The sequence below is a fragment of the Anolis carolinensis genome, chromosome 4 (genome assembly GCF_035594765.1).
Source record: "Anolis carolinensis isolate JA03-04 chromosome 4, rAnoCar3.1.pri, whole genome shotgun sequence".
Classification (NCBI taxonomy): Eukaryota; Metazoa; Chordata; class Lepidosauria; order Squamata; family Dactyloidae; genus Anolis; species Anolis carolinensis.
The window spans coordinates 217928573-217953676 of NC_085844.1; the positions used below are offsets into that span (position 1 = coordinate 217928573).

Here is a 25104-nt window from a genome sequence, read left to right on the forward strand (position 1 = left end):
GAGGGCGAGAAGACTCCAAGTCCCAGAACCCTTTGCGCCGCGGCGGCCTTCGTTGCTGAAGGCTACGGCGAAGGGCGTGGGACAAACTAGTCGGCATGAGAGTCTGGCATATCAGTATGCAAAGGTATATTGAGAGAAAGAAGTTGGCAGTATGAGCTTTAGGAGACGTAAGCGACCTTCAGAAGCATAAATTTGGGAATGTTTATGCTTTCTCTTTGGAATTTATCTATATTGTAGAATTAATGCATTTTGATACTGCTTTAACTGCCATGGCTGAAAGTTATGCAGTCCTGGGATTTGTAGTTCGCCGAGGCACAAGCACTGCTTGGCAAAAAAAAAAAAAAAGGTTGGCAAAAAAGATCTTATCGAACTACTGCTTAGCAAAAAAGATCTTATCGAACTACAACTCCCAGGATTCCATAGCATTGAGCCCTGGCAATTAAAACGGTGTCAACCTGCGTTAATTCTACAGTGTGGATGCAACCCAAGAGAAAGAAGGTGGCACCATAAGCGTTAATGGAGTAGTACCAATCCTACTTAAGGCTTCGAAAGGTTATGCTCCCAGTTTATTTCTTTGGGGTTCATCTAAATTATAGAATTAATGCAGTTTCACACCACTTTAACTGCAATGGTTCAATCCTATGGGTTCATGGAAGTTGTAGTTTGGTGAGAATGCCTCTGAGGATGCCTGCCATAGATGTGGTCAAAACGTCAGGAAAGAATGCTTCTGGGACATGGCCATACAGCTCGGAAAACTCACAGCAACCCAGTGAATCCAGCCATGAAAGCCTTCAACAACATTGAGATTTATAGTTTGACAAGACACAAGCACTGTTTGACAAAAAAGGCTAAAGATCTTGTCGAACTGCAACTCTCAGGATTTAATCGCATTGAGCTGTGTCAATCAAAACAGTGTCAAACTGCTTTAATTTAATTATTACCCTAAGCTTTAGTAGACTTACCTCTGCTTCCTCGGATGCATCTGATACTTAAGACTTCGAAAGGTTTTGCTCCCAGCTTCTTTCTCTGTGGTTTGTCTACACTATAAAATTAATGCAGTTTGACACTACTTTAACTGCAATGGTTCAATCGTATGGGTTTATGGGAGTTGTAGTTTGGTGCGTCACCAGACCCCTTTGACAGAGAAGGATTCCATAACATGGCAGTTAAAGTGGTGTCAAACTGCATTAATTCTACAGACAGTGTAGATGCATCCTCAGTCTCAAAGGTGCTAATAATCCCTTTGTAAACTAGAGACAAGTTAATCTAACAAAATGTGATTCCCTTTTTAATTTGTTTTTAGAGCTATTACCCTTTTCTTTCCATATGTAACTTTTTATAATAGATGCTATTACGCTATGTAACATAATATTTTTACTGTGTTAATAATAATAATAATAATAATAATAATAATAAGAAGAAGAAGAAGAAGAAGAAGAAGAAGAAGAAGACTTTAATCGTATTCTGCCCTATCTCCCCTAGCGGTTATTAATGTCATTTCCTAATTAGGTTAATCATAAAAACATGAGAAAAGTTTATTAAACTGCAAAAATGTTGTTTTTGTGGGACATCCTGTAGCACATTCTGCTATAGCTTTTCAGTGAATATCTCATAGTATCTCAACCAATTCAGCATAATTTGTAGTGCTTCTGCTTTGACTGCAGGTGGCATGCTGTAACCTCATGTTAATGCGCTACTGACAAGCTCAGTTCATTTGGAGAATAATGTTGTGGCCATAACCTTACTGGGGAAAAATAGTGCAATTTAATATTCAGAATTCTGTTTTTAAGCTACTGAATCTGTAGACATAGGTGGTAGTGATTCACCTGGGAGAAAACACTACTGAATTCTGCCAAATTTACCAGTTTGTGATTTTTCTCTCTCTGTCGTGTTAACTTGGAGAGGTCCATTTTCCAAAACCTAGACTGAATGAAATAATGTCTCATTCATTTTCATGTGCCGAATTTTCTGAGATCTAGGGCTGGGTTGACATTCTTTTCACAGCCATACTTGTGACTCCAAAAGTGGATTTTATGTCTCCATTGAGATTAAAGAGCTCCTGCAGGAGCTTAAAACCCAATGCAGGAAACGCCACCCAGCCATGCTTTCATTATGTCATTTATTTGTGCTGTGCATATATTTAATGTATATTAAATAAATGCACAAATAAATGACATAATGGAAGTATGGCTGGGTGGCCCTTGGTCGAAAGTGATATGTAGAAAATAAAAACAAATAAAAGCACTACTGCAAAGTAAAATAACTTTTAAAAATGCTTGTACTTAAAAGAATCAGAAAAAGGGCTAAAGGTATACAAACAGGACATGGCCGTCCTGCTGGATGCTTAAGAGGGAGGGAACTGTCCCGACTTTCCTTAGGCGGAAGGCTGTATTCACACTACAGAATTATAGCAATTTCACACCATATTAACTGATATGGCTTAATGCTATGGGATTCTGGGGTTTGTAGTTTTGTGCTATATTTTATCTGTCAGAGAGCTCTGGTGCTACAACAAACTACAAATCCCAGGATTCCATAGGATGGAGCCATGGTAGTTAAAGTGGTGTAAAACTGCTATAATTCTGTAGTGTGGATGGTTTGAAATCACAGCCTAGACTCATATACTTATCAATATATTATCTTTAGGTGCTGGTACACCGTAAAACTAATACAGTTTGGCACCACTTTAACTGCCAAAGCTCTATGGTATGGAATCATGACAGTTGTAGTTTTAAAAGATCTGTAGCCTTCTCTGTCATAGAGTGATGGTACCTACCAAACTGCAGCTTCCATGATTCCATAGCATTGAGCCATGGCAGTTAAATTGGTGGCAAACAGAAATGATTATACAGTGAAGATCAGGCATGAACAAACTTTGCCCCTTTAGGTGTTTTAGCCTTCAACTCCCAGAAATCCAGCTAGCTTACTGGCTATTAAGAACTGAGGAAGTTGAAGTTCAACTGGAGGACTGAAGTTTTCTGGTGTAGATGCACCCAGGATCTCTGCTGTGGGTCTTAAATTTTGGGCAGGCTCCTGTGGAATATATATACCAAGGATTAACTACTTGTGAAGTACAGTGGTGAATTCCCTAGTAGAAGATCTGCCCAGATTAATCTCTTATGGCTGTGAAAATCCAAACTTTACAACAAAGTACAGTTTATGAGGTCAGTTCAGATTAAGGAGCCTCTGAATCATTGTTAGCAAAGCGAAAGAACGAACACTCCCAAGTCTCCCCGCGTCTCTGGAGTCTGGAGTGTCATTTTAAAGCAAATATTTATGTAGTGTGTTGCATCCAACCAAATATTTTCAGGGCTTCTGAACAGCTCTGGAACAGCTTTTTAAAAAAACCTATTCATAGTATCAAGCTTGTTTTGCCATAAGTATGTTGCAATCCAATTGTGGCTATGCTGGAAAAATTAACAAGATATAATCATTCCCATATAGATAGGCAGTGGTGTATGTAGTAAGGACTCACAAGGTTGAAGCTCCCAAATGTTTTTAAAGACTAAGGTTCATTCCACACAGCCATATAATCCAGAATATCAAAGTAGATAATCCACAATATCTGCTTTGAACTGGATTATCTGAGTCCACACTGCCATATAATCCTGTTCAGTGTGGATTTTATACAGAAGTGTGGAAGGGGCCTGTATTATCTGCCTCCCTGCTTGGATTCTGCCACACCCTCTAAGGGTACATTTACACTGTAGAATTAATACAGTTTGACACCACTTTAACTGCCATGCCTCAATACTGTAGAATCCTGGGAGCTGTAGTTTGGTAGGACACTAACACTCTTTGGCAGAGAAGGCTAAAGAGCTTAAGAAAAAAACAATTCCATGATTCAATAGGATTGATCCATGGCAGTAAAGGTGATGTCAAACTGCTTTCATTCTGCAGTGTAGATGTACCCCAGGTTGAGCTCCAATTCCCATAGTAGCTGAATCATAAAATCATAGAGTTGGAAGAAACATCATGGGCCATCCCGTCCAACCCCCTGCCAAGAAGCAGGAAAATCACATTCAAAGCAACCCCGACAGATGGCCATCCAGCCTCCAAAGAAGGAGCCCCCATCACACTCCGGGGCAGAGAGTTCTACTGCTTAACAGCTCTCACAGTGAGGAAGTTATTCCTAATGTTCAGGTGGAATCTCCTTTCCTGCAGTTTGAAGCCGTTGTTCCGCGTCCGAGTCTCCAGGGCAGCAGAAAACAAGCTTGCTTCCTCCTCCCTATGACTTCCCCTCGCATATTTATACATGGCTATCCTGTCTCCTCTCAGTCTTCTCTCCTCTTTAAGCTACTCCCCATGGGGCTTGTTCTCCAGACCCTTGATCATTTTAGTCGCCCTCCTCTGGACACTTTCCAGCTTGTCAACATCTCCCTTCAATTGCGGTGCCCAGAATTGGACAGTGTTTCCAGGTGTAGTCTGACCAAGGCAGAATAGAGGGGGAGCATGACTTCCCTGGATCTAGACACTATACTCCTATTTATGCAGGCCAAAATCCCATTGGCTTTTTTAGCCATCACATCACATTGTTGGCTCATGTTTAATTTCTTGTTAAACGTACTTCTGTCGAGCCAGGCGTCTCCCATTCTGTATCTTTGCATTTACTTTTTTCTGCCTAAGTGGAGTATCTTGCATTTGTCCCTGTTGAACTTCATTTTGTTTATTTATTTATTTATTTATTTCAATTATTTATACCCCGCCCTTCTCACCCGAGGGGACTCAGGGCGGCTTACAAGTGGCAATTGATGCCGTTACACGGATATACAATAAACTAAAATGATTAAAACAGTTAAAACAATCATAAAATAGTCATAAAATAGTCATAAAATACAATATACAAAGTTTAAAACAATGCAAAGTGCTTATGCCATTCATCCACCAGACGTTATACAAGAGCCGTAATTCAGACCGAGTCGAAGCCAACACATGCTTATTCTTCAAATGCCTGCGTACATAGCCAGGTCTTCAGTTTTTTTCTGAACCCCAAAAGGGATGGGGCCTGCCGAATGTCACTGGGGAGGGAGTTCCACAGCCGGGGAGCCACCACCAAGAAGGCCCTGTCTCTCGTCCCCACCCGCCGTGCCTGTGAGGCGGGTGGGACCGAGAGCAGGGCCTCTCCAGATGATCTTAAGGTTCTTGTGGGCTCATAGGATCTTAAGGTTCTTGTTAGTTTCGGCCCCTCTCTCTAATCTGTTAAGATTGTTTTGGATTCTGCTCCTGTCTTCTGGAGTATTGGCTATCTTCCAATTTGGTGTCGTCCGCAAACCTGATGATCGTGCCTTCTAACTCTTCATCTAGGTCATGAATAAAGATGTTGAACAGAACGGGACCCAGGACAGAACCCTGCTATGGCATGCCACTTTTCACTTCTTTCCAGGATGAAGAGGAAGCATTGGTGAGCACCCTCTGGGTTTGTTCACTTAACCAATTACAGATCCACCTAACTGTAGGGAAAATAATTTTTCCCAACAACATTGAATTATACCTCAACTAACAGAGCTTCTAATGAGAGATTTCTTTTTACAAAGTCTTTTTGCAGGACTCCAGTCCAGCCCTTTAGAATTAATGCAGATTTACCCAACTTTAAGTGCCATAGCTAAATGCTATGGTATCATGTAGTTTTGCAAGGTCTTTAACCTTCTCTGCAAAAGAATCCTGGTGCATCACCAAACTACAAATTTCAGGGTTCCATAGCATTGAGCCATGGCAATTATACTGCATAAATTCTACAGTACAGATGTACCCTAAAGGCCCTGCTCTTGGAAGCCTTCCTCCATAGTAAAGCCTTGAACTCTTCAAATAGTTTAAAAGAAAGATAAAGACTCACGCTTCAACTATCTGTTGAGAGTAGGCAAGGCTTGATCAAAAGGAAAGAATGAACCAGCATTGGGAAGGAGAGGGAGAAAGACTAATGGGAAAGGGAGTTTTAAAGGGAAGTGAAATGAAAAAAAGATCAGAAGGAAAGAGATTGCACCAGAATGAGGGTCGGGATTTCAGTGTTCCTAATGCATGACAAAAGTTTAGGTGTCATATGATTCATTTCACAATTTTGATTTGTTATGTAGATGGACAAAATAGGTCAGAATCTATGTTTACTCTTAGGATTTTAGTCACTAGAAACAGGAAGCGTAATGCTAAACCTACTTTAAACAAATATTGTGTAAGGTTTTGAAAGTGACAGGGATTATGAAACTAGTAAGAGTATGCCCAGTTAAGAAAGAATAGACCTGTTTTTCTAGTAGCTGGTGACCCTTACATTCAATTCATGGAAGCTAGAAATTACGTAGATGTTAACAAACATGATGGTTTGCCTTTCTATTAACTGGATTAAGCTGTATGTTCTTTACTTTTGGTCTATACCAGGCATGGGCAAACATGGGCCCTCCGGGTGTTTTGGACTTCAACTCCCGCAATTCCTAACTGGTTGTTAGGAATTTTGGGAGTTGAAGTCTAAAACACCTGGAGGGCCCAAGTTTGCCCATGCCTGGTCTACAATGTTTAACTTTTTATAGAATAATGTGGATGACTTCTTCCTCCTCCTCCTCTCCCCCTTTCTTCGTCTTGTTCTTGGGAGGAGCTGCACCTAATCACACAAGGAATAATGTGACTTGTCCATGATCCTAATGCAATTGCCCACCCTTGTTTGTGGCAAGAAAGTGATGTGGGGAAGATAAAGTAATCCACTGTTTGGAAGGCTAGAATGCTCACTGGAATAATTTAGGTTAAAGTAAAAGTGTTTGGAGTGGGGTTTTTTTTAGAGGTACTGTACTAATAGTCTGGGTGCCAGTTGGATTGCAATAGAAAAATGTCAATTGTATGAATCAAAGTGGTAAAGTGGTTCGAGTGTTGGACAACTACTTCAGAGACCAGTATTTGAATCCTTGCTCCCCAAAGTGCCATTTAGTGTCTTTGAGGATCCCACTGCTCTCCTCCAGCCCTTTCTCTATGGTGTAAAGCTTTTCCACTGAACTCTCCCCACTCCCACAGTTGGTGTCACCTCCTTTGATGATGTCATGCAATGTAGTCTGCACCTCCTAGTGTTGCCAGTGATTCACAGACCATTTCACACAATTCCTGAGTTCTGTGATGGTCCTACAACTATAATAACTCACCTATTGGCATTGCTTGAAAGTTGAGTATAAATAAGGTCACACCATTGGGATTTTTTGATTAGGAAGGGCAATGACATCATTTGCTACTTCACTTAAGCTTCCTGTTATCTTCATAGTTATATGTCATCATCACCATAGCAGTTGCAGGTGGGATTTCCAACAGCAATGCATTTGTACGAGCTCTTCCTAATGGATTACAAAATATCATAGGGTGGATTGGGCTTGGCCTGGACAATTAAGAACCATTAGCTTTACAGAAAGATCTACCTCTGGGGATAATTAAGCTGCTCAGACAGGTTTGTAGATGCAAAGCAACACAACTGCCTGTAAATGCAAAGCAAGACACCATACCCTTTTCTTGAGGGTATGGCTGTGTCATAACCTCATAACTACAACATATCATAACTTTAAAATTTAGTACTGTACTACCATTATGTTACATTCTTTCTTACTGATCTTAAGGGATATAATACCCAATCGACATTTTATAACAAAAAAAACCCCCTCCTTTTGATTTTCCTATCTCATGTTAAGGCTTACAAAAACTGCAGCCTGTTTCTTTCTACAATTTTCTGGGCCTTTTGCCATGACAAATTTTCCAACAGGATTTGTATAATTTTAGAATTATAAATTTGACTTTATACTTTGTTCTATTTTTTTCTTATTCTTGCAAAATTCTAGTTTGAGTATTTGCCTCTCTCTGTTTTTGCATGTCTCCTAAAAATGCAAACATAATTTTTATAACTTTCCCTGGCTGTTTTGTGTATCTACTACAAATCCCCAAGGGGGGAAAACATTTTAATGACAAATGCTATATGTGGACTGTTTTTACAGTGTTGTGCAAATGTGGGATCAGATATTTTAAATGCATCAGAATTTCTTGGTGATTAATTCCTACAGTCATCCGCACTGCATCTAAAAATAGCTATTTGTTTTCTCATTCTTTTCAACTAAGACCAAAGTAATAAAATAGAATGACGTTGTATCTTCTTGACGAATTCAGCGTTAGAGAGTAAGAATCAAATTGTATTATATAATGTAGGGGTTTTTTTTTTGCAAGCCCTGTGTTTGAAAGAATATAATATGTGCATTGTATATTGTGAAAAACAAAATAATATGGTCTGAGAAGATGTAAAACATGTCTAAGTATCTATAGTGGCAGGGTAGCATGTCATAGCGCAATCACATGTTGACAGTTATATTTGTTGTTATATAATTCACCAAGTGGGCTTGGATATGTTACAGCTCTATGAATGAAAGATCTTCAACAGCAGGCTTTGTCTGGGTATCACTGAGGCCCCTTCCACACTGCCATATAATCCAGATGATCAAAGAAGATAATCCATGTTGAACTGGATTATATAAATCTACATTGCCATATAATCCAGTTCAAAGTAGATTATCTGGGTTTTATATGGCAGTGTAGATGGGGCCAGTCAATCCACCTGTAGTGCAGAGTGATTTTTTAAACCTTCTGCCGGATCTATCACTTTTCCCAATTGTTAATTCAAGCTCTGTTTGAGATTATAAAGTTAAAAATTAAGAGTTTCAAAGAGTTCTAATTGCTCTCAATTTGTGCTTTCCTTAAGCCACCTGTGGGTCTGTTTGAGAGGCCAATTAGATGATCAGTTGTTTCAGGCTTTTAAAAAGTGCACGTCACTGAAACAGTCTATACAGATGGGAGGGAAGAAAAACATGTGTGTGTTGGAGTGCAGGGATATACAGTTATGCACATTTTCTGACTGGAATTGGGATATAGGTGAACCTTTTTAACACGTGTTTTTCATCCAATGCTGCAAATCAATGCAGATTTACTACTAGCATCATTTAGCCACCCCTTCTTTTAACCTGGTAACTTATGCATTTTAGGGCATGTGTAGAAGAGTCCAACACTCAAACACTACACCATGCTGCCTCGCTTTCTCATGGCCCATGTTATCTGTACAACTTTTGTCCAGTACCATGTTTCAGATGAGTTGATCTTCAGGACTCACTAACTCTCTTCACTTTCCAGCTTTCATAACTATATGTTTAAGTAAAAAAATATTGCATGCATGCTTCGGACTTTAGTATTGAATTATACCAGATCACCACAGCTGTACAAGCATGCAAACCTGAACAACACAGCTCTACAAATAATCATTCCAAATAGAATATCTCTTACAATGTCATGAAAGACAATGTAGACATCAAGCTCCTTGCTTTCTTAATGACCAGCTCAGATTAAAGATCAGGAGAGGTTGTGAACAATGCTTTGTATTTTATTTCATTTTTAAGAATAATTTTTTGCTATTTATACACTTTATACACAGTCGTCACTGCAAATAGGTTTCCGTGGCAGCAAAGTAGTTGTCCCCGCAACGGCAGAAATGCTTTCATTTAACAACAATAAGAATATGAAGAGGCTTTTTCCTTTCTCATTTCCTCCGATTGTACAAACCTCTCACACCATTTTACAAAGCCAATTAAACCAGCACTATGAATAGCAGCTTTCAATATTTCCCAATCTACAAACATATCTGAATTCTTCATAAATGTATTATTCAAGCCACCTATTTATTTTAACTCAAATAAATTCATTAAAGCAAGGCACAAACATCGGCTATAAAAGAGCACTGACTTCCTAGTAATTGCATGTGAACATTCACGTGTCCATAAATCAACAGAACTCTGTTTGCCTCATTGAAGTTAGACCAAGTGCAGATTTCACTCATGGATTGACTGCCTACCATTTGCTCTTCACCGAGGGAGCCTCATACTAGTCAAATACAAATACTTAGAGCCATGCTGAGGAGAAAACAGCCTTGGGTGCATGCATGTGCTTTCAAGTAGACTGTTGACACCATGAATTTTATGTGTTTTCTTACGTAATCTTCCATTCCTTTCTCTGAATTATCACCTATATGGCATTAATTGGGGCCTCCCATCCAAGTATTGACCAGAGCTTAGTTTACAGTAAAAAAACAAAACAAAAAAACACCCTAGTTTCAGTTCCAGATACCCATGCCTTCCAACATTTCACAGATGAAACTAGGACATGTGTGACCAAGCAACATTAAGATCAAGATTCCAAAGGTTATTGATGGGGAAGAAAACATAAGTTAGAAAAGACTGCAGCATTTTCCATTTTCCTGAGCCAACTGGGAAGGGTAAGCCTCCATCCCTCTCTCATAGCATCCTTGCTGAGATAACTGAATAGAGACTACTTTGTGTTATTAGCAAGTCAAATAATGGCAACCATATGATATAGTATGTAATTTTGGAGAGGCATTTGTTTTTTTCTTTCATGTTTGGATCATAGTTGTTTGGAACGGTTTTTTGAAAGTTGGCCTTACAGCAGATATGGCTCATATCAGGTTCAAACCTAGGTCAAAACACGTAGATAAAAACTTGATAGAAATCTAGCTGGTGTGTTTGGTCATTTAAAAGCCTCAAGAGGTTGTATAAAACTTGCAATATGAACACAGCTGTAGAAGTAGCTTTGTAAGCAATTCAAAAGTCTGAGTTCATTAAACTCTTCCTCATTGTGGAGACCTAGGACCATTAGTGCTGGTGACTCAGGTTTTTGTACACAATACTGTGTTTCATGAGATAAAGCTATCCTGTTGTTCAGAACTCCCACACTAATAGACTTTCAAGGCAAGTGATTTTTTAAAAAATTCCTTTCACTAATGTAGAAAAGTGGTCGAAAGGTCCATGCACAACATTATACTTCTACATCACATTAAATGCTTCTTTGGTACAAGAAGTGCAAATAAAAGCCTTTTATGCACAGAACCTTGGGGCATTCATTACAAGATAACTGAATAATGAAACGTAGAAGTTGTAATTTTTAAAGCCATTTCCAACTTATGACCATATTGCACTACCTGACATTTGCCAGTAAGTAGCAGCCAATAATGAAAGGACCAAGGCAGTGACATTTCAGGCCCATCCCCTGTTTGGATATCAGCGTTAAATCAAGAAATAGTTTTCTAAGATCTACAGAGATACTTGTAGGAACACCTCAGCAAGCAAGGGTCCAAAAGTGGCAGGCCAAAACCTGGAACCACAACATGCGAATGTGGAGAAGAGCAAACCACAGACCACCTATTACAATGCAGTCTGAGCCTTGCCACATGCACAATGGAGGATCTTCTTACAGCAACACCAGAGGCACTCCAAGTGGCCAGCTACTGGTCAAAGGACATTTAGTATAATGCCAAGCTTTTAACTTTGTTTGTGTTTCGAAATACATTACAACTGTAACCTCGGTTTGCTTCTGAAATATCCAAATATCCCTATCATGTGCATTCCTTCATTGTTCTGTTTTATGTGAATCATAATTTTTCATCTTAGGACACTAAAATGCAGTCCTATACAGGTCTACTCAGAAAACGTCCCACTGATATCTCAAGACTTATACTGGCTTATGCCATAGAATTAAAGTATTCATATTATTATGTTGTAATAACTCTGGAAAAGCGAGTTTCTGAAAACAAATGGTAGTTTACCAATGTCTTTTATTTTGATGAATGTATTGGATTTTCTAAGTTGTGTTGGTAGAAATAACCTCTTCCTGCATTCCCTTTCTCTTCCATGCAAGCTGAAACGCCACCCGTTTCCATTAGCCACATCAAACCCGTTGGGGCTCTGAGGTGATAGCTGGAAGTATGCCGGTTTGGATGCAGCAACATATTCTGCATGATGTGAAACATCCAGAAGAAGATAAGCAGTGATAATAAAGCACAGTTTGTTTCTGATTTTCTCTTCCTTTTTCCTAAAACCATTGTGAAATCAGGAAATTGTCCATGCTCCTTTGCTGATATATTGCTTGCATCATGTTGAGGTGGTGTCTAGTCATAAAGTTATATCCAGACAAAATAACTTGCTTCTTCTATATCTGTTATTTTGAATTCCCAGTGCAGAATTTCTCCAGGGACATTCCAATATCTTCTCTTTCAAATAAAGCAACCAATACCCAAAATACATCCCCACTAGTCAGTCATGCCCTGTTCCAAGATATTCTGTTCTATTTTCCTTCCATCTAGTTTTCTGATCTCCAAAATTCCTTGCCCACCCAAATACTTAGAACATATTACACATCAAGCATTACACATCAAGTAAAGTCTATCTGCTCTGTCTGCCCTCCAAGATTATTTTTACTTCTCACATATCTTCAGGCCTACTGAGAAGTCTATCTTGTCTGTGGAGAGATCAGCATACAATAGATATTGTCACAGTTAGTACTGTTACATATGGTACTTAATGGGAACATATTTGAAATTATTAGACCAATCTTTGTTACCCATTTGACTTGGACCCGATCTTGTTGTTGTTGTTTATTCTTTCAGTCACTTCCGACTCTTTATGACCTTATGGACCAGCCCAGCCCACACCAAAGCTCCTTGTCGGCCGTCACCACCTCCAACTCGTTCAAAGTCAAGCCAGTCACTTCAAGGATACCATCCACCCATCTTGCCCTTGGTCGGCTCCTCTTCCTTTTTCCTTCCATTTCCCCCAGCATCATTATCTCATCTAATCTATATACTTTGTTTAACTACCTTCTTGCCATATCACTATTTCTGAATATTCACCCAACAAACTGGGAAAAATATCCTTAAGTTTAATTTAGATCTCAAAGTATTTGTGATATCTACCAGCCTTCAAAATGGTCTATTCTAGGCAGTATTTGTACATGTTTAAGACAGCAGTCCAACGTTTCAAGTGATTGTTCATATAAACATTCCATGTATCTTCCTTCCCATAAAACCAGAATTAAATTCTTCTGGCATTTCAGATAAATAAGCTTGTAATGTATGAATAAAGTTATTCTGATGGCATCAACAAAGGTAGAAAGCTACAAATACAAAGATGAAAGTCAAATAGCAAAAGCAAACTGAAATATTGCATGTTGATGAATAAAAGTTCTCTTAAAATCAGCAGGCAGTCTGCACTTCTCATCACACACAGTCTACAATCGTGGAAACAGAATCAAGAAAAAAAAACATCTGGAATAATCAGGGTTCAGCAGCCTAAATGGCTATTCAGCATGTAAAAAATAATCAAGTTTGTGTCTACATAGGCAAAATAAAATGACTTTACCAGTAAGTTGCTGCAGGAGTCCATGTGATGCACATCTGGATCAGCACCAGAAGTCTGCACTCAGTTACTAATGTAATCAACACAAGATTTATACTGGAGCTTCCAGGAATTTCCAAAAGAATCCTAGGGCTTTGGAGGTGTGGATAGCTAAATTGGGCTGAATCTAGTCCAACCCATTGTCCACATGCCCAACAGACCCACTATTGTGTTGCCACCAGGAAAAAGTTCTCTACCAGAGACTTGCTAGTGATATCACATTTCTGGTGATATCATACCAGGGTCCCCAGCCATGTGACCAGAATTACAACATTGCCAGCAAGCCTCTAGCAGATTTGCTTTTTGGTGGCAATGAGATGGCAGCCCATTGTGGCATCTATGAGGATGGAGCTGCCTATGTCTGCCTATGTGATGTCTCAGGCACCTTTGGCCCCTGATCCCGCAGCCATTGCTGATCAAATTGAAGAGGATTTGGGTTTTTCCCACCGCAGCAAGATTCAATCCCTTTCCAGATGTCTCCTGTTGACATTGCAGTGCCAGAGCCAATTAGGAATGCCCTTGAGATGTTGCCGGCTCTTCCTGGATCTCCGGAGAGTTTGGAGTTTGATAGAAGGGCTACTTTCAAAACAGATTGCTCTCAAAGACAAAGTTTAAGGAGAAATGTGAGATTAGCAGAGCGAGGCAATTGTGGCTAAGCCAGTTCTCTTGGGAAGAATTGGGGAGGCAGGCATCTGGCGCTTCGTTGTTAGCAGCTCGTTTCTCTTGGGAAGATTTGGGGAGTCAAGCACCTGCTTGGGGGAGCTCTTGGACTTCAATAAAAGTTCTGCGCAGAGAATCTCTGTTGCGGTGTCAACTGAACTTCTGATGGAAGAATACATTGTCTCTTGATCCTGAGCTTCCAAGCGGCCTGCTGGCGCACTTACTCTCGAGTAGACTGGGTGTTGCGTCCCGTCCCTTGCCAAGTTTGGACTACGTTTCAGATCCATCACGAACAGCCCTAACCTTGCCTTGAAACCTTGCTCTGGACTATTCAAGTATTTTCCTGAGGAACTTTGCTTCTTTCCCCACTCAAACTTCCATTAAGTTTGAGTGTGTTTCGGCTATTGGATTTTGGACTTTGGACTCTAAAATTGGACATAAAACTTTCATTTTTTGGACTAACTTTGATCTTTCCTAAAAGGTCACCTGCTTGACTATCTATTCTGCTTGTTTTTGTTTGAAACTTTTATTGCTTTAATAAAGATATTCGATTGTTTATTGGCCTCCGTGTTGGTTCCCAGTGTTTGCGCTGCCTAGGAGCATTACAGCCTACACCAGGGAAGGTGGATGGCCAAAGGGCTCCGGGGTGCTTAACCTGGATGAATCAAGTACATGTAGACATGGTCAAAAAGATCAGGAGTGAATCAAACAGCAGCTGGAGAATCTATTCATAGTTTGGATTTATAGTTAGAATATTCTGCCTCAGAGTGTGGTGGTCTTTTTCTTTGGAGATTTTAAAGCAGAGACTGGATGGCAATCTGTTAAGAGTGGTTTGACTGTGTATTCCTGTATCACAGGGGGTTGGACCGGATGGCCCTTTTAACTGAGATACATGCCTGTAAAGTGGGCCTTTGATATCTGCTGGGATTTGATTCTAGGACCCTCCTTGGAAATTAAAATCTATGGATGTTTCATTTACAATTGCATAGAAAAATTGTGTTCCTTATATAAAAAGACAAAATGAAAGTTTGCTTTTTGGGACATTTTCTTTTTTTTTTTTGGAATACAGTAGAGTCTCGCTTATCCAACATAAATGGGCTGGCAGAATGTTGAATAAGCGAAAATGCTGGATAATAAGGAGGAATTAAGAAAAAGCTTATTAAACATCAAATTACATTATGATTTTACAAATTAAGAACCAAAACATCATGTTTTACAACAAATTGACAGAAAAAGCAGTTCAATACACGGCAATGTTAAATAGTAATTACTGTATTTATGAAATTAGCACCAAAACATCACACTGTATGGAAAACACTGACTACAAAAAATGTCGGCTATTAACAAAATGACTACAAATAAAGATAGACTTGCATAAAATGAACTTACAGTAACAACATTGTCAGAAGTTAAATCCGTAAAAAGTTCAGTCCTTGTGCCTAGAGAAATAGCTGTGGATCCAGGCAGGAGGCAGACTGCGTTGGATAATCCAGAACATCGGATAAGCGAAGGTTAGATAGGCGAGACTACTGTATTTACAAACAGTGGTTGGTTAAATATGTAGAAGCAGAACCTGTGGCTATGGTGGCCCAACTGCATTGCCGTTTCATCAAGCAAAGACAGAGTGGAACAGCCCTCCCCTGGGATTATAGAAATTACACCAATGTATCTTAATACAATTCTGCACCTGCCAATTGCATTTTATAAGTGTCTGCTTTAATTCAAATCTTTCAAGGATTTGTAGATGAAATGTAAAAAACATGCTTGATAGATTAAGTCATTAATAGTTGGGAAGTTATTAATGGGAGAGTTACTGAGAAGAGCTCTTTCGCTGAAGCTGTTTCTGGTTGTGAGAAATGGAAAAGATAATTTTGTGAAGATTATTTATGCGAAACTATTCATGAAGGATTTGGAAATTATTATCACCCAATATCCAGACACAAGTATGCAACTAAAGAGAGGCATACTGAGAACGCAGCCTAATCTTTAGCGAAAGCAGTTTCTGCTGATAAAGAGACATGGTAAACAATCAAAGTATTTGGCTTTAATGGTTAGTGTCTATTATCGTTCCGGGAATGTTTGAACTATGAGTTATCATGTCTGATGAATAATTAATTGAACCATTCAGGGGACTGCCATGCCATTAGGGATTTGAGTTATGCAGTCTTTCTGCATATTTGCCTAAAATGTCCAGATATCCTTATCTATTTATGGACCAAAATGAAATTGTTGTCCTTTGCAAATGTTGTTGTTGACAACGACGACAACAACAAAAATCTACATAAACTATGCATCATGTATAACAGAGATTTGATTGGGGAGGGTGGGGTATATAATCCATATACAGTAGAGTCTCACTTATCCAAGCTAAATGGGCTGGCAGAAGCTTGGATAAGTGAATATCTTGGATAATAAGAAGGGATTAAGGAAAAGTCTATTAAACATCAAATTAGGTTATGATTTTACAAATTAAGCACCAAAACATCATGTTTTACAACAAATTTGACAGAAAAAGCAGTTCAATATGCAGTAATATTATGTTGTAATTACTGTATTTACGAATTTAGCACCAAAATATCACGATATATTGAAAACATTGACTACAAAAATGGCTTGGATAATCAGAGGCTTGGATAAGCGAGGCTTGGATAAGTGAGAGTCTACTGTAATTGGAAAAATGGATTTGTAGCTGAGCTCAGAAAAGGATCCAGTATATAGAACAACTCAACAATCCTGTTTATAAGCTAACAGTCTAAAGAGAAACAGATAAGTGATGAAAATGGTGTAAATGTATATTTTTACCACCAATTGCTGCTCAAGGCAGCTAACAGCAATCACATAATATATAACACTGTGTAACAAAATTTGAAAAGATTTTCTGTTCCTGGTTCGAAAGTGTTATTTCCTGTTTAATTGTGTAGCACTTACTTTGAAAATAGTTGTTATATTCCAGAAACTTTGTTTTTGTGGGTTAACATAAATCAACTTGATTGCAACTAACAACAATAACAACAAGGGTTGCCATAGATTGCAGTTAACTTGAAGGGACACCAACACAACATTATAGAGCCCACAGCTGAGTTTTTTTTTCTATAAGTCCTACATTCATTCCTTGGGATTTGCAGGTAAGGCTGGGAAAGGCCTTCTCTGCCTGACATTTTCTGTACTGATGACCAGTGTGGGCATCAGTACGGAACTGCCCTGCCCCTAACGGCCCAAAGTCTGACCCAAGCCAAGGCTTCAGTTCATGTAAGTTTAACAATAAAGATGACTGAATATGGTGTTGAGAGCAAATGTGGTGTTCTGGTTGAAGCCTGGCACTATAACACTGGGGACCAGGATTCATTAGCTGCTCAGCCATGGAAACCCTGACTGGGTCACTCTCTCTCAGCCCCAGAGGATGACAAAGGAACACCTCTGAACAAATGTGGCCAAGAAAACCCTGTAATAAACTCATTAAGTCAGAAAGACTCAAAAGCAGGCAACATGAACAATATACTGCTGGAGGAGAGTTTGTAGATGTGGTGGACTGCCAAAAAGACTACTACTACTACTACTACTAATAATAATAATAAACTTTATGTATTGTTGAAGGCTTTCATGTCTGGAATCACTGGGTTGCTGTGAGTTTTCTGGGCTGTATGGCAATGCTCCAGAAGCATTCTCTCCTGTCGTTTTGCCCACATCTATGGCAGGCATCATCAGAGGTTGTGAGGTCTGTTGGAAACTATTTATTATTAATTTATTTACTCCATTTATACCCCGCCCTTCTCACCCCAAAGGGGACTCAGGGTGGCTTACACATGGCAACAGCGTCATCTAAACTAGGCAAGTGGGGTTTATATATCTGTGAAATGGTCAGGGTGGGAAGAAGAACTCTTGTCTGTTTGAGGCAGGAGTGAATGTTTCAATTAGCCAGCTTTATTAGCATTGAATAGCCTTTCAGCTTTAAGGTCTGGCTGCTTACTGTCTGGGGGAATCCTTTTTGGGACGTGTTAGCTGGCCCTGATCGATTCATGTCTGGGTTTCCTCTGTTTTCTGAGCATTGTCCTTTATTTACTGTCCTAATTTTAGAGTTTTTAAAATACTGGTAGCTACATGTTGCTCATTTTCATGGTTTCCTCTTTTCTGTTGAAATTATCCACAGGCTTGTGGATTTCAATGACTTCTCTGTGTAGCCTGACATGGTGGTTGTTAGAGTGGTCCAGCATTTCTGTGTTCTCAAATAATATGCGATGTTCAACAAGTGTTCTGCTATGGCTGATTTCTCTGGTTGGATTAGTCTGCAGTGTTTTTCATCTTTTTTGATTCGTGTTTGGGCAATACTGCATTTGGTGGTCTCTATGTAGACTTGTCCATAGCAGCATGGCATACGGTAGACTCCTGCAGAGGTGATGAATCAAGGAACATGAAAGGCACTGCAGAGAAATCCAAACAGAGAAGTTGGATACCTCATTACCAACATACCTCATTACCTCTGAGGATGCCTGCCATAGATGCAGGTGAAACGTCAGGAAAGAATGCTTCTGGAACATGGCCATACAATCTGGAAAACTTACAGCAACCCAGTGTGACAACACATCAAATAAATAACAATAACAATGAAAGCCAAAAAATACTAAGTATGAACTACCCAATTAAACCGGAGATCTATCTTTTGGGTATTTTGGATAAAGGTATTTTTAATGACATCAATAAAGAAAAGATAATCACCTTCCTATCAACAGCAGCAAGAATGGTTTATGCAAAGATGTGGAAACAGGAAAATAGTCCTGAGAGAGAGGACTGGTTAAATAAAGTATGGGAAATAAAAGATATGGATCAATTAACATTTTTATTGAAGAAGAACACTGGCAAGGGAGTACAAAAGACCGACTGGTCAGCATTTGAAGAACATATGGAGAAGACATATAATCCTTAAGAGAAAAAATAAAACCGAAAATTTAATAAACAAAAGAGAACTGAAAATAAATAGATTTGAAGAACAATGGACAGGAATAAGAGATGAACGGAAGCTCAAACACATTTTTTTTCTTTCTCTCTTTTCTGTCTTTTTCAAACTTTTCTATAAATAATGTTCCCACTCTTTCGTTGTACTATTATTTAGAAAATCTTTAATAAAAAGTATTTTAAAAAAATAACAATAATAAAATTTCACTTATATCCTGCCCTATCTCCCCTTGGGGACTTAGGGTGGTTCACAACAAATAGTGCCAACTATTCAGTGCCGCAAAGTGCAACCAAAAACAACGACATAAATCAAATAAAACATATTAAACAAGAACATAAAATAATAGTGAGATAATGCACTAATTTAGATATCACATAGCCAAAATTGCATCTTAACAAATAATCATTTAGGACAACACTTAAAAATTAGGGGCTAATAGCAATGAAAACATAGCATTAAAAAGCCATTTCCATCAATGGGTTCTCGGGCAAATCAAGCCTGAATTCTCCCTAGAAGCCAGGATGAATCTGGACCTATCTTGAGATAGGGCGGGATAAAAATAAAGTTATTATTATTATTATTATTATTATTATTAAGACAAGACTCACTAGAAAAGGCAATATCATGTTGTCGAAGGCTTTCATGTCTGGAATCACTGGGTTGCTGTGAGTTTTCTGGGCTGTATGGCCATGTTCCAGAAGCATTTTCTCCTGATGTGAGAGTCTATATAGACAAGTCTACATAGGAACCACCAAAGAAAGCAAACAGGAATCAAGGAAAAAGAAAGGCAATGCAGACTAACTCAACCAGAGAAGTCAGCCATAGCAGAGCACTTGAGGAACCAACCTGGACACAGTATATTATTTGAGAACACAAAAATACTGGACCACTCTAACAATACCCATGTTAGATGACACAGAGAAGCCATTGAAATCAACAAGTTTGTGGACAATTTCAACAGAAAGGAGGAAACCATGACAATGAACAAAATCTGGCTACCAGTACTAAAAACCTCTAGAATCGGGATAATAAATAAAGAACAACACTCTGAAAACAGGGGAATTCCAGGCATTAATCGATCAGGGCCAGCTAACACATCCCAACAAAGGATTCCCCCAGAAATCAGCCAGGCCTTGAAGCTGAAAGGCTTTTCAATGTTAATCAGGGTGATTAATTACAGCATTCACATGCCTCAAACAGACAAGAGTTCTTTCTCCCATAGATATATAAACCCCACTGGACTAGTTCCCAACAGACCTCACAACCTCTGAGGATGCCTTCCATAGATGTGGGCGAAACGTCAGGAGAGAATGCTTCTGGAACATGGCCATACAGCCCGGAAAACTTACAACAAACCAAAGGCCGTTTGGTTAGGTAGAAGATGGTGGGGGAAAAAAGGAATTTCAGGTGGGTAGAGTCCGTTCAAGGAAGCCACAGCCCTGAATCTGCAAGACCTGAGCAGGGCCTTGAGGACAGAGGGACTTGGAGATCTCTCTCTCTCTCTTATTCCTAGGGTCGCCATAAGCAGCAGTCGGCTGAGAGCAATAAAACGTGGCAAGAAGGTGATGGCTTGGTCTGGCTTCAAAGGGAGGGCGAATACCGCGAAACGCCCACGGGCTGGTTGTGTGCTGCTGCTGGACTTTTCTTTTGCCAAAGGAAGCCGTGGGGAGTTGGCGCTGCGTGCAGATCTCCGGAGGGAGAGAGAGCACCTTCTCTTAAGAGGCTCTCTTTCGGGCGGCTTCGCCTAAGACCACGCGGAAAAGCCGGCCCCCTTTCCGGACAGCCTTTCTCTTCGGAGCGAGACCAGCACTGCCCGTCCGCGCCTTTCCTCCTCCCCACTTTCCCTGCCTTCTTGGCAAACTGGTCGGACTGGGCGAGAGATCCCCGGAAAAGGCACTTCGCCAGGAATACACCTGTGAAGCTGCAATGGAACATCAGGGCTTCTGCCCAAGTTCAGAGCTTGTTTGTGCCAATGGCACATGGAGAGCTCCATAGATAGCTCCTTAATATCAAGCCACAGGTGTGTATGTTCTCTCTGATCTATCTGTCTGTTTGTCTGTCTATCTATCTATCTATCTATCTATCTATCTATCTATCTATCTATCTATCTATCTATCTATCTATCTATCTATCTCAGGTATGGGCAACGTTGGGCCCTTGCTCCAGGTGTTTTGGACGTCCACTGCGACCATTCCTAACAGCCTCAGGCCCCTTCCTTTTCCCCCTCAGCCGCTTAAGCGGCTGAGGGGGAAAAGGAAAGGGCCTGAGGCTGTTAGGAATGGTGGGAGTTGAAGTCCAAAACACCTGGAGCAAGGGCCCAACGTTGCCCATGCCTGGTGTATATATTTATCATCTATCCCTTTCTGGCTGTGTCTTTGCTGCAACTGAGTCTGCCATCTGTTTGTGAGCAGTTCTCATGCTGACACTTGTGTCTATTTGAATGATTCATACCATTGTTTCTTGGTCTGGCATTTCCAGGAACTGAGTGTGAAGTCGAGTCACCTGTGAGGCATCTTCCATGGAACGCCAGAGAAGATAGTCCTAAAGGTGTCACCCTGGAAAGGATGCTCCCAATCCCGGAACAGTGCTGCTTCTTGTCTGCCTGTTGAAGGAAAGAGGAGCTGGCCAATGTTGAGAAACAGCAGCAGCGGAGGCCCCAATTGCACGGACTGCAGCCAGGATTTTGCCGCGGACGTCAGCAAGGTGCTCCTCATGGTGATCTTGATCGTGGGCATCATTCTTGGAAACTTCTTGAGCCTCTTAGTTTTCCTCCACATCAAGCAATTCAGGACTTCCCAAGGTTACCTGAAGGCCTCTTTGGCCCTGGCAGACTTGGCGGTGGGGCTCATAGTAGTGCCTTACTCGGTTTACAGGGAGGTGAATGGGTTGTCCTCTGGGATGAAGCAAGAGAGCGACCAGTCTGAACAGCTGGCCTGCTTCATCACTGGCCCCATCTTTGCAGGCTGCACTTTTGTCTCCATCATCACCATCTTTTTGCTTTCGGTGGAGAGAAGCATAGCAGTGATGAAGCCCTTGCAAAGGAAAGCAGTGATCACCAAGCGCAGGACCGTTTGGTTCATTGCTGCCTCTTGGGCCATCGGTTTCTCCTTGGCAGTAATACCTCTCATTTCCACCCCTAATATCACCTTCCAGTACAACTCCTGCAGCAAGATGTGCAACTATTTCTTTCCTCCGGACAAGCTACCTCAATCCCATTGGAATGTCATGCTGCTGTACCCGGTCTTTGACTTCTCCCTTTTGACTGGCACCTTTGCTGTCAATGCAACCACCTTTGCTGCCCTCCACCGATACTGCAAAATGCGGAAGCAACTAGGCGAAGAGCCTCAGAGTGGCAACCAACTCTCTTTCTCAGACATCACAGCTGCCAAGACCATCGGCCTCCTGACCGTTGCCTACTACATTTCTTTCTTGCCTGTTGCTGTATTTGTGGTGGGTTCTGTGGTGGGCTATCTGTGGTGCCAGTTTTCTTTTTATGCGTTCTGGATTCTCACTTCCAATAGCTGTTGGAACGTGGCCATCTACAGTGTTTGGGACCCCAAGTTCCGGCATGGGGTTCGAGAGCTGTTCAGCAAGCAGGGGCTGTTATCTGCCTCCCAGCCCCCCAGCCACTCCTTGGAAAGGCACAGTTCTGCCCCTCCCTGCGTTGCCGTCCTGAAAGAGATGTTCCGCCCAGAGAGAAGTTCATGACCCTTGTGATTTCATCTGCTTTGTTTAGTAGTTGCTGCTGTGTTGGTGCTCTACAGCAGTCTGGTTGTTTACATGAACATTCTGTGCTTGTAAATAGTTGTCCTCATATTCCAGCATTGCACCTTTGTGGAGGAGTTTCTTTCTTACTTCTCTCAGTTCGCAAACTTTTCCTTGCAGATGCTACATTGTGATTTCTTGAGCTTTAGAAAAACCCTACTGAGCATACAAATCTGTACATATGAGCAGAACCAAAAGTATTTCTTCTCTGTGCAACTTGTTGGATGGTTTTCTGCTGATCCAATATCCAAACATCACATTACAAAAACAAATCTCATGTATAGTTAGTTCTAGTCATAAAACCATAGTAATGGTTATGGTACATCACTATGCACCATTTCCCCTTGCATATACATGATTGTGACCTGTCGAATGTTACAAATACAGCATGGATTTATGTGGATGCATTCAGATGTAGTGTGTATATGAAAGCATGCCGGACACTGAACAATTGATTTTGGCAGAGTAGATGATAGCACTTTTCATAAATTTAAGTATGCATCTGCATGCAACATTTAGTTCATATACTGAAATCACAGAGATTCAGAACAATAGGGAAGCTTAAAGAAACGAGCACACGAGAGGTTTTAAACATCTCTACTGGGCTCACAGACCTCTACATACAATGAGAACTGAAAGTATTCCTTTGCTTTACAACTTGTGAGATAGTTCTCTGTTGCTCCAAGTCTAAGCAATGTTTTGCAACAATATGTATAGCAAACAGCTATAAAACCAAGGTTATGATTATGGTATATCAGTAAGCAACATCGAACATTTACACAAATGTCTGATATGTTTGATGCTTGAATGCTGATTCTTCAAAATGGATATTTCCAATTCTGACCGGTTGTGGCACATTTGAGAGACAGTATAGGTAAGACTACCCTTCATCCACTTGGGAGTTTGAACCAGTATTTGAAATTATGTTAAACAGTGTAATGGTTTATAGATTACAATCTCAGCCATTGAAAAGTAAATATAATGCTCATTTTAATGCAGTGTTGTCTTTTGCACATTTGTCTCCAATATAAAAGAATAAGGTTTTAATTATCCTCATTTTCATATTCAGAGGTTTAATAGATTGGATGGGGTTTGGGGCAACGTATTAATCCATTATATGAAAGGATGTTGATAGGTTGGAAACGGTAAAAAAATATTAACATGATTGCCAGATTCCATTTTGTTGACAACCTTTCATTTACACAGGTTCTCTTGCTTTATTTGATACTCCATTACAACTCCATGTTGGTGTGAACAACTGCAGTATTTATCGCACAAGGTCATCTTGATAGCCAACACTATTCTGAATGTATTCAGTCTCCTTTGATTAAACACCATCACAAAAAGAATTATGGCTTTGTTTGGGTAATCACCTTCTGTGCATTGCCTGACTGAAGTTCATTCAGTTTAATTGTGACAATGTGGGTAGCACTGAAAATCTTTCACAACAGAAGGCCTAAGGGAAAAATAAACCCTACTTTGTTCCAGCCATGTTGTAAACAGGCTGGGTTCTGAGCTTCCAGAATTTCGTAAACCTGGAAATAACATTGCTTTGTGCTGACTGTTGACTCACCTATCATTCTTCCCCATTATGTAAATGTGTAAATAAATGGATTTTTATTAGAAAGCCATACGTCTCTGGTGATCTCTCTTCTAGCAGTAAAATTATCCTGTATAGGTATCCTTAACCCTTCCAGTTTGGGGAAGGAATGAAGAATGAATACTAAACTTTTGAAAAGTTAGTTCTTTTGGACTATAGCTCCCAGAATTCCCCAGCTGATTCTTGAGAACAACTAAGCTGATGTACATCCATAAGAGAAAAGTAATTATGAGAGTATCTACATTGTAGAATTAATGTAATTTGGCACTAACTCCTGTGGCTCAATTCTGCAGAATCATGTGAGTGGTACGTCATAAGCTGAATAAAATTCACATTGAACTGCATTATATGGCAATGTGGACTCAGATAACCCAGTTAAGCAGGTATTGTGGATTATCTGTCTTGATATTCTAGGTTAGATGGCCATGTGGAAGGGCCCAAGGTCTTCAGCCTTCTCTGCCAAAGAATGTTGGTGTTTCTTTGGCAGAGATTCCATAGCATTGAGTCAGGGAAGGTAGTTGGTGTTAGACTGCATTAATTCTACAGTGTAGATGCACCCTTAAACTCTGATCCTATATTATAGGCATACCTACGAACAACCATAATTGAATTTGTTGGGATCTGCCTTGGTTAGGCATGCATAGGATTGCAGTTATATATTTAAAAAAGATACATTTGCAATATGATGCCACAAACATGCATACATATCAGTGAGATTTTATTTATATTGATTAAAGTGTAAGTATATTTCAGTTGAGGAAGTACCGGTAATTCATCCTTAGTATGGCTAAAACCACAGCTTCTTTACAAAGGACAAATATTTCTATCCTGCCCATCGTAACAGGTCAGAATAGACATGGAAAGCGCCGTTGAGGATGTCATTGACTGCG

General features: G+C 40.1%; 1 protein-coding gene across 2 annotated transcripts; it reads left to right on the forward strand.

The window, feature by feature from the left end:
- LOC103278754 (trace amine-associated receptor 13c) lies at window positions 1-24245 on the forward strand. 2 transcript variants are annotated; one of them, XM_062978809.1, is made up of 4 exons: window positions 1-124; window positions 5305-5401; window positions 20363-20869; window positions 21328-24245. In XM_062978809.1, the coding sequence occupies exon 4, from the start codon at window positions 21478-21480 to the stop codon at window positions 22555-22557; it is 1080 nt and encodes a 359-aa protein (XP_062834879.1). In that variant the 5' UTR covers window positions 1-124; window positions 5305-5401; window positions 20363-20869; window positions 21328-21477; the 3' UTR covers window positions 22558-24245. The 2 variants fall into 2 exon arrangements, 1 of the variants encoding a protein (XP_062834879.1); XR_010005559.1 differs by lacking the exons at window positions 20363-20869; window positions 21328-24245 and adding an exon at window positions 11704-14454 and having other exon boundaries at window positions 2-124.
- The last annotated feature ends 859 nt before the right edge of the window (window positions 24246-25104 follow it).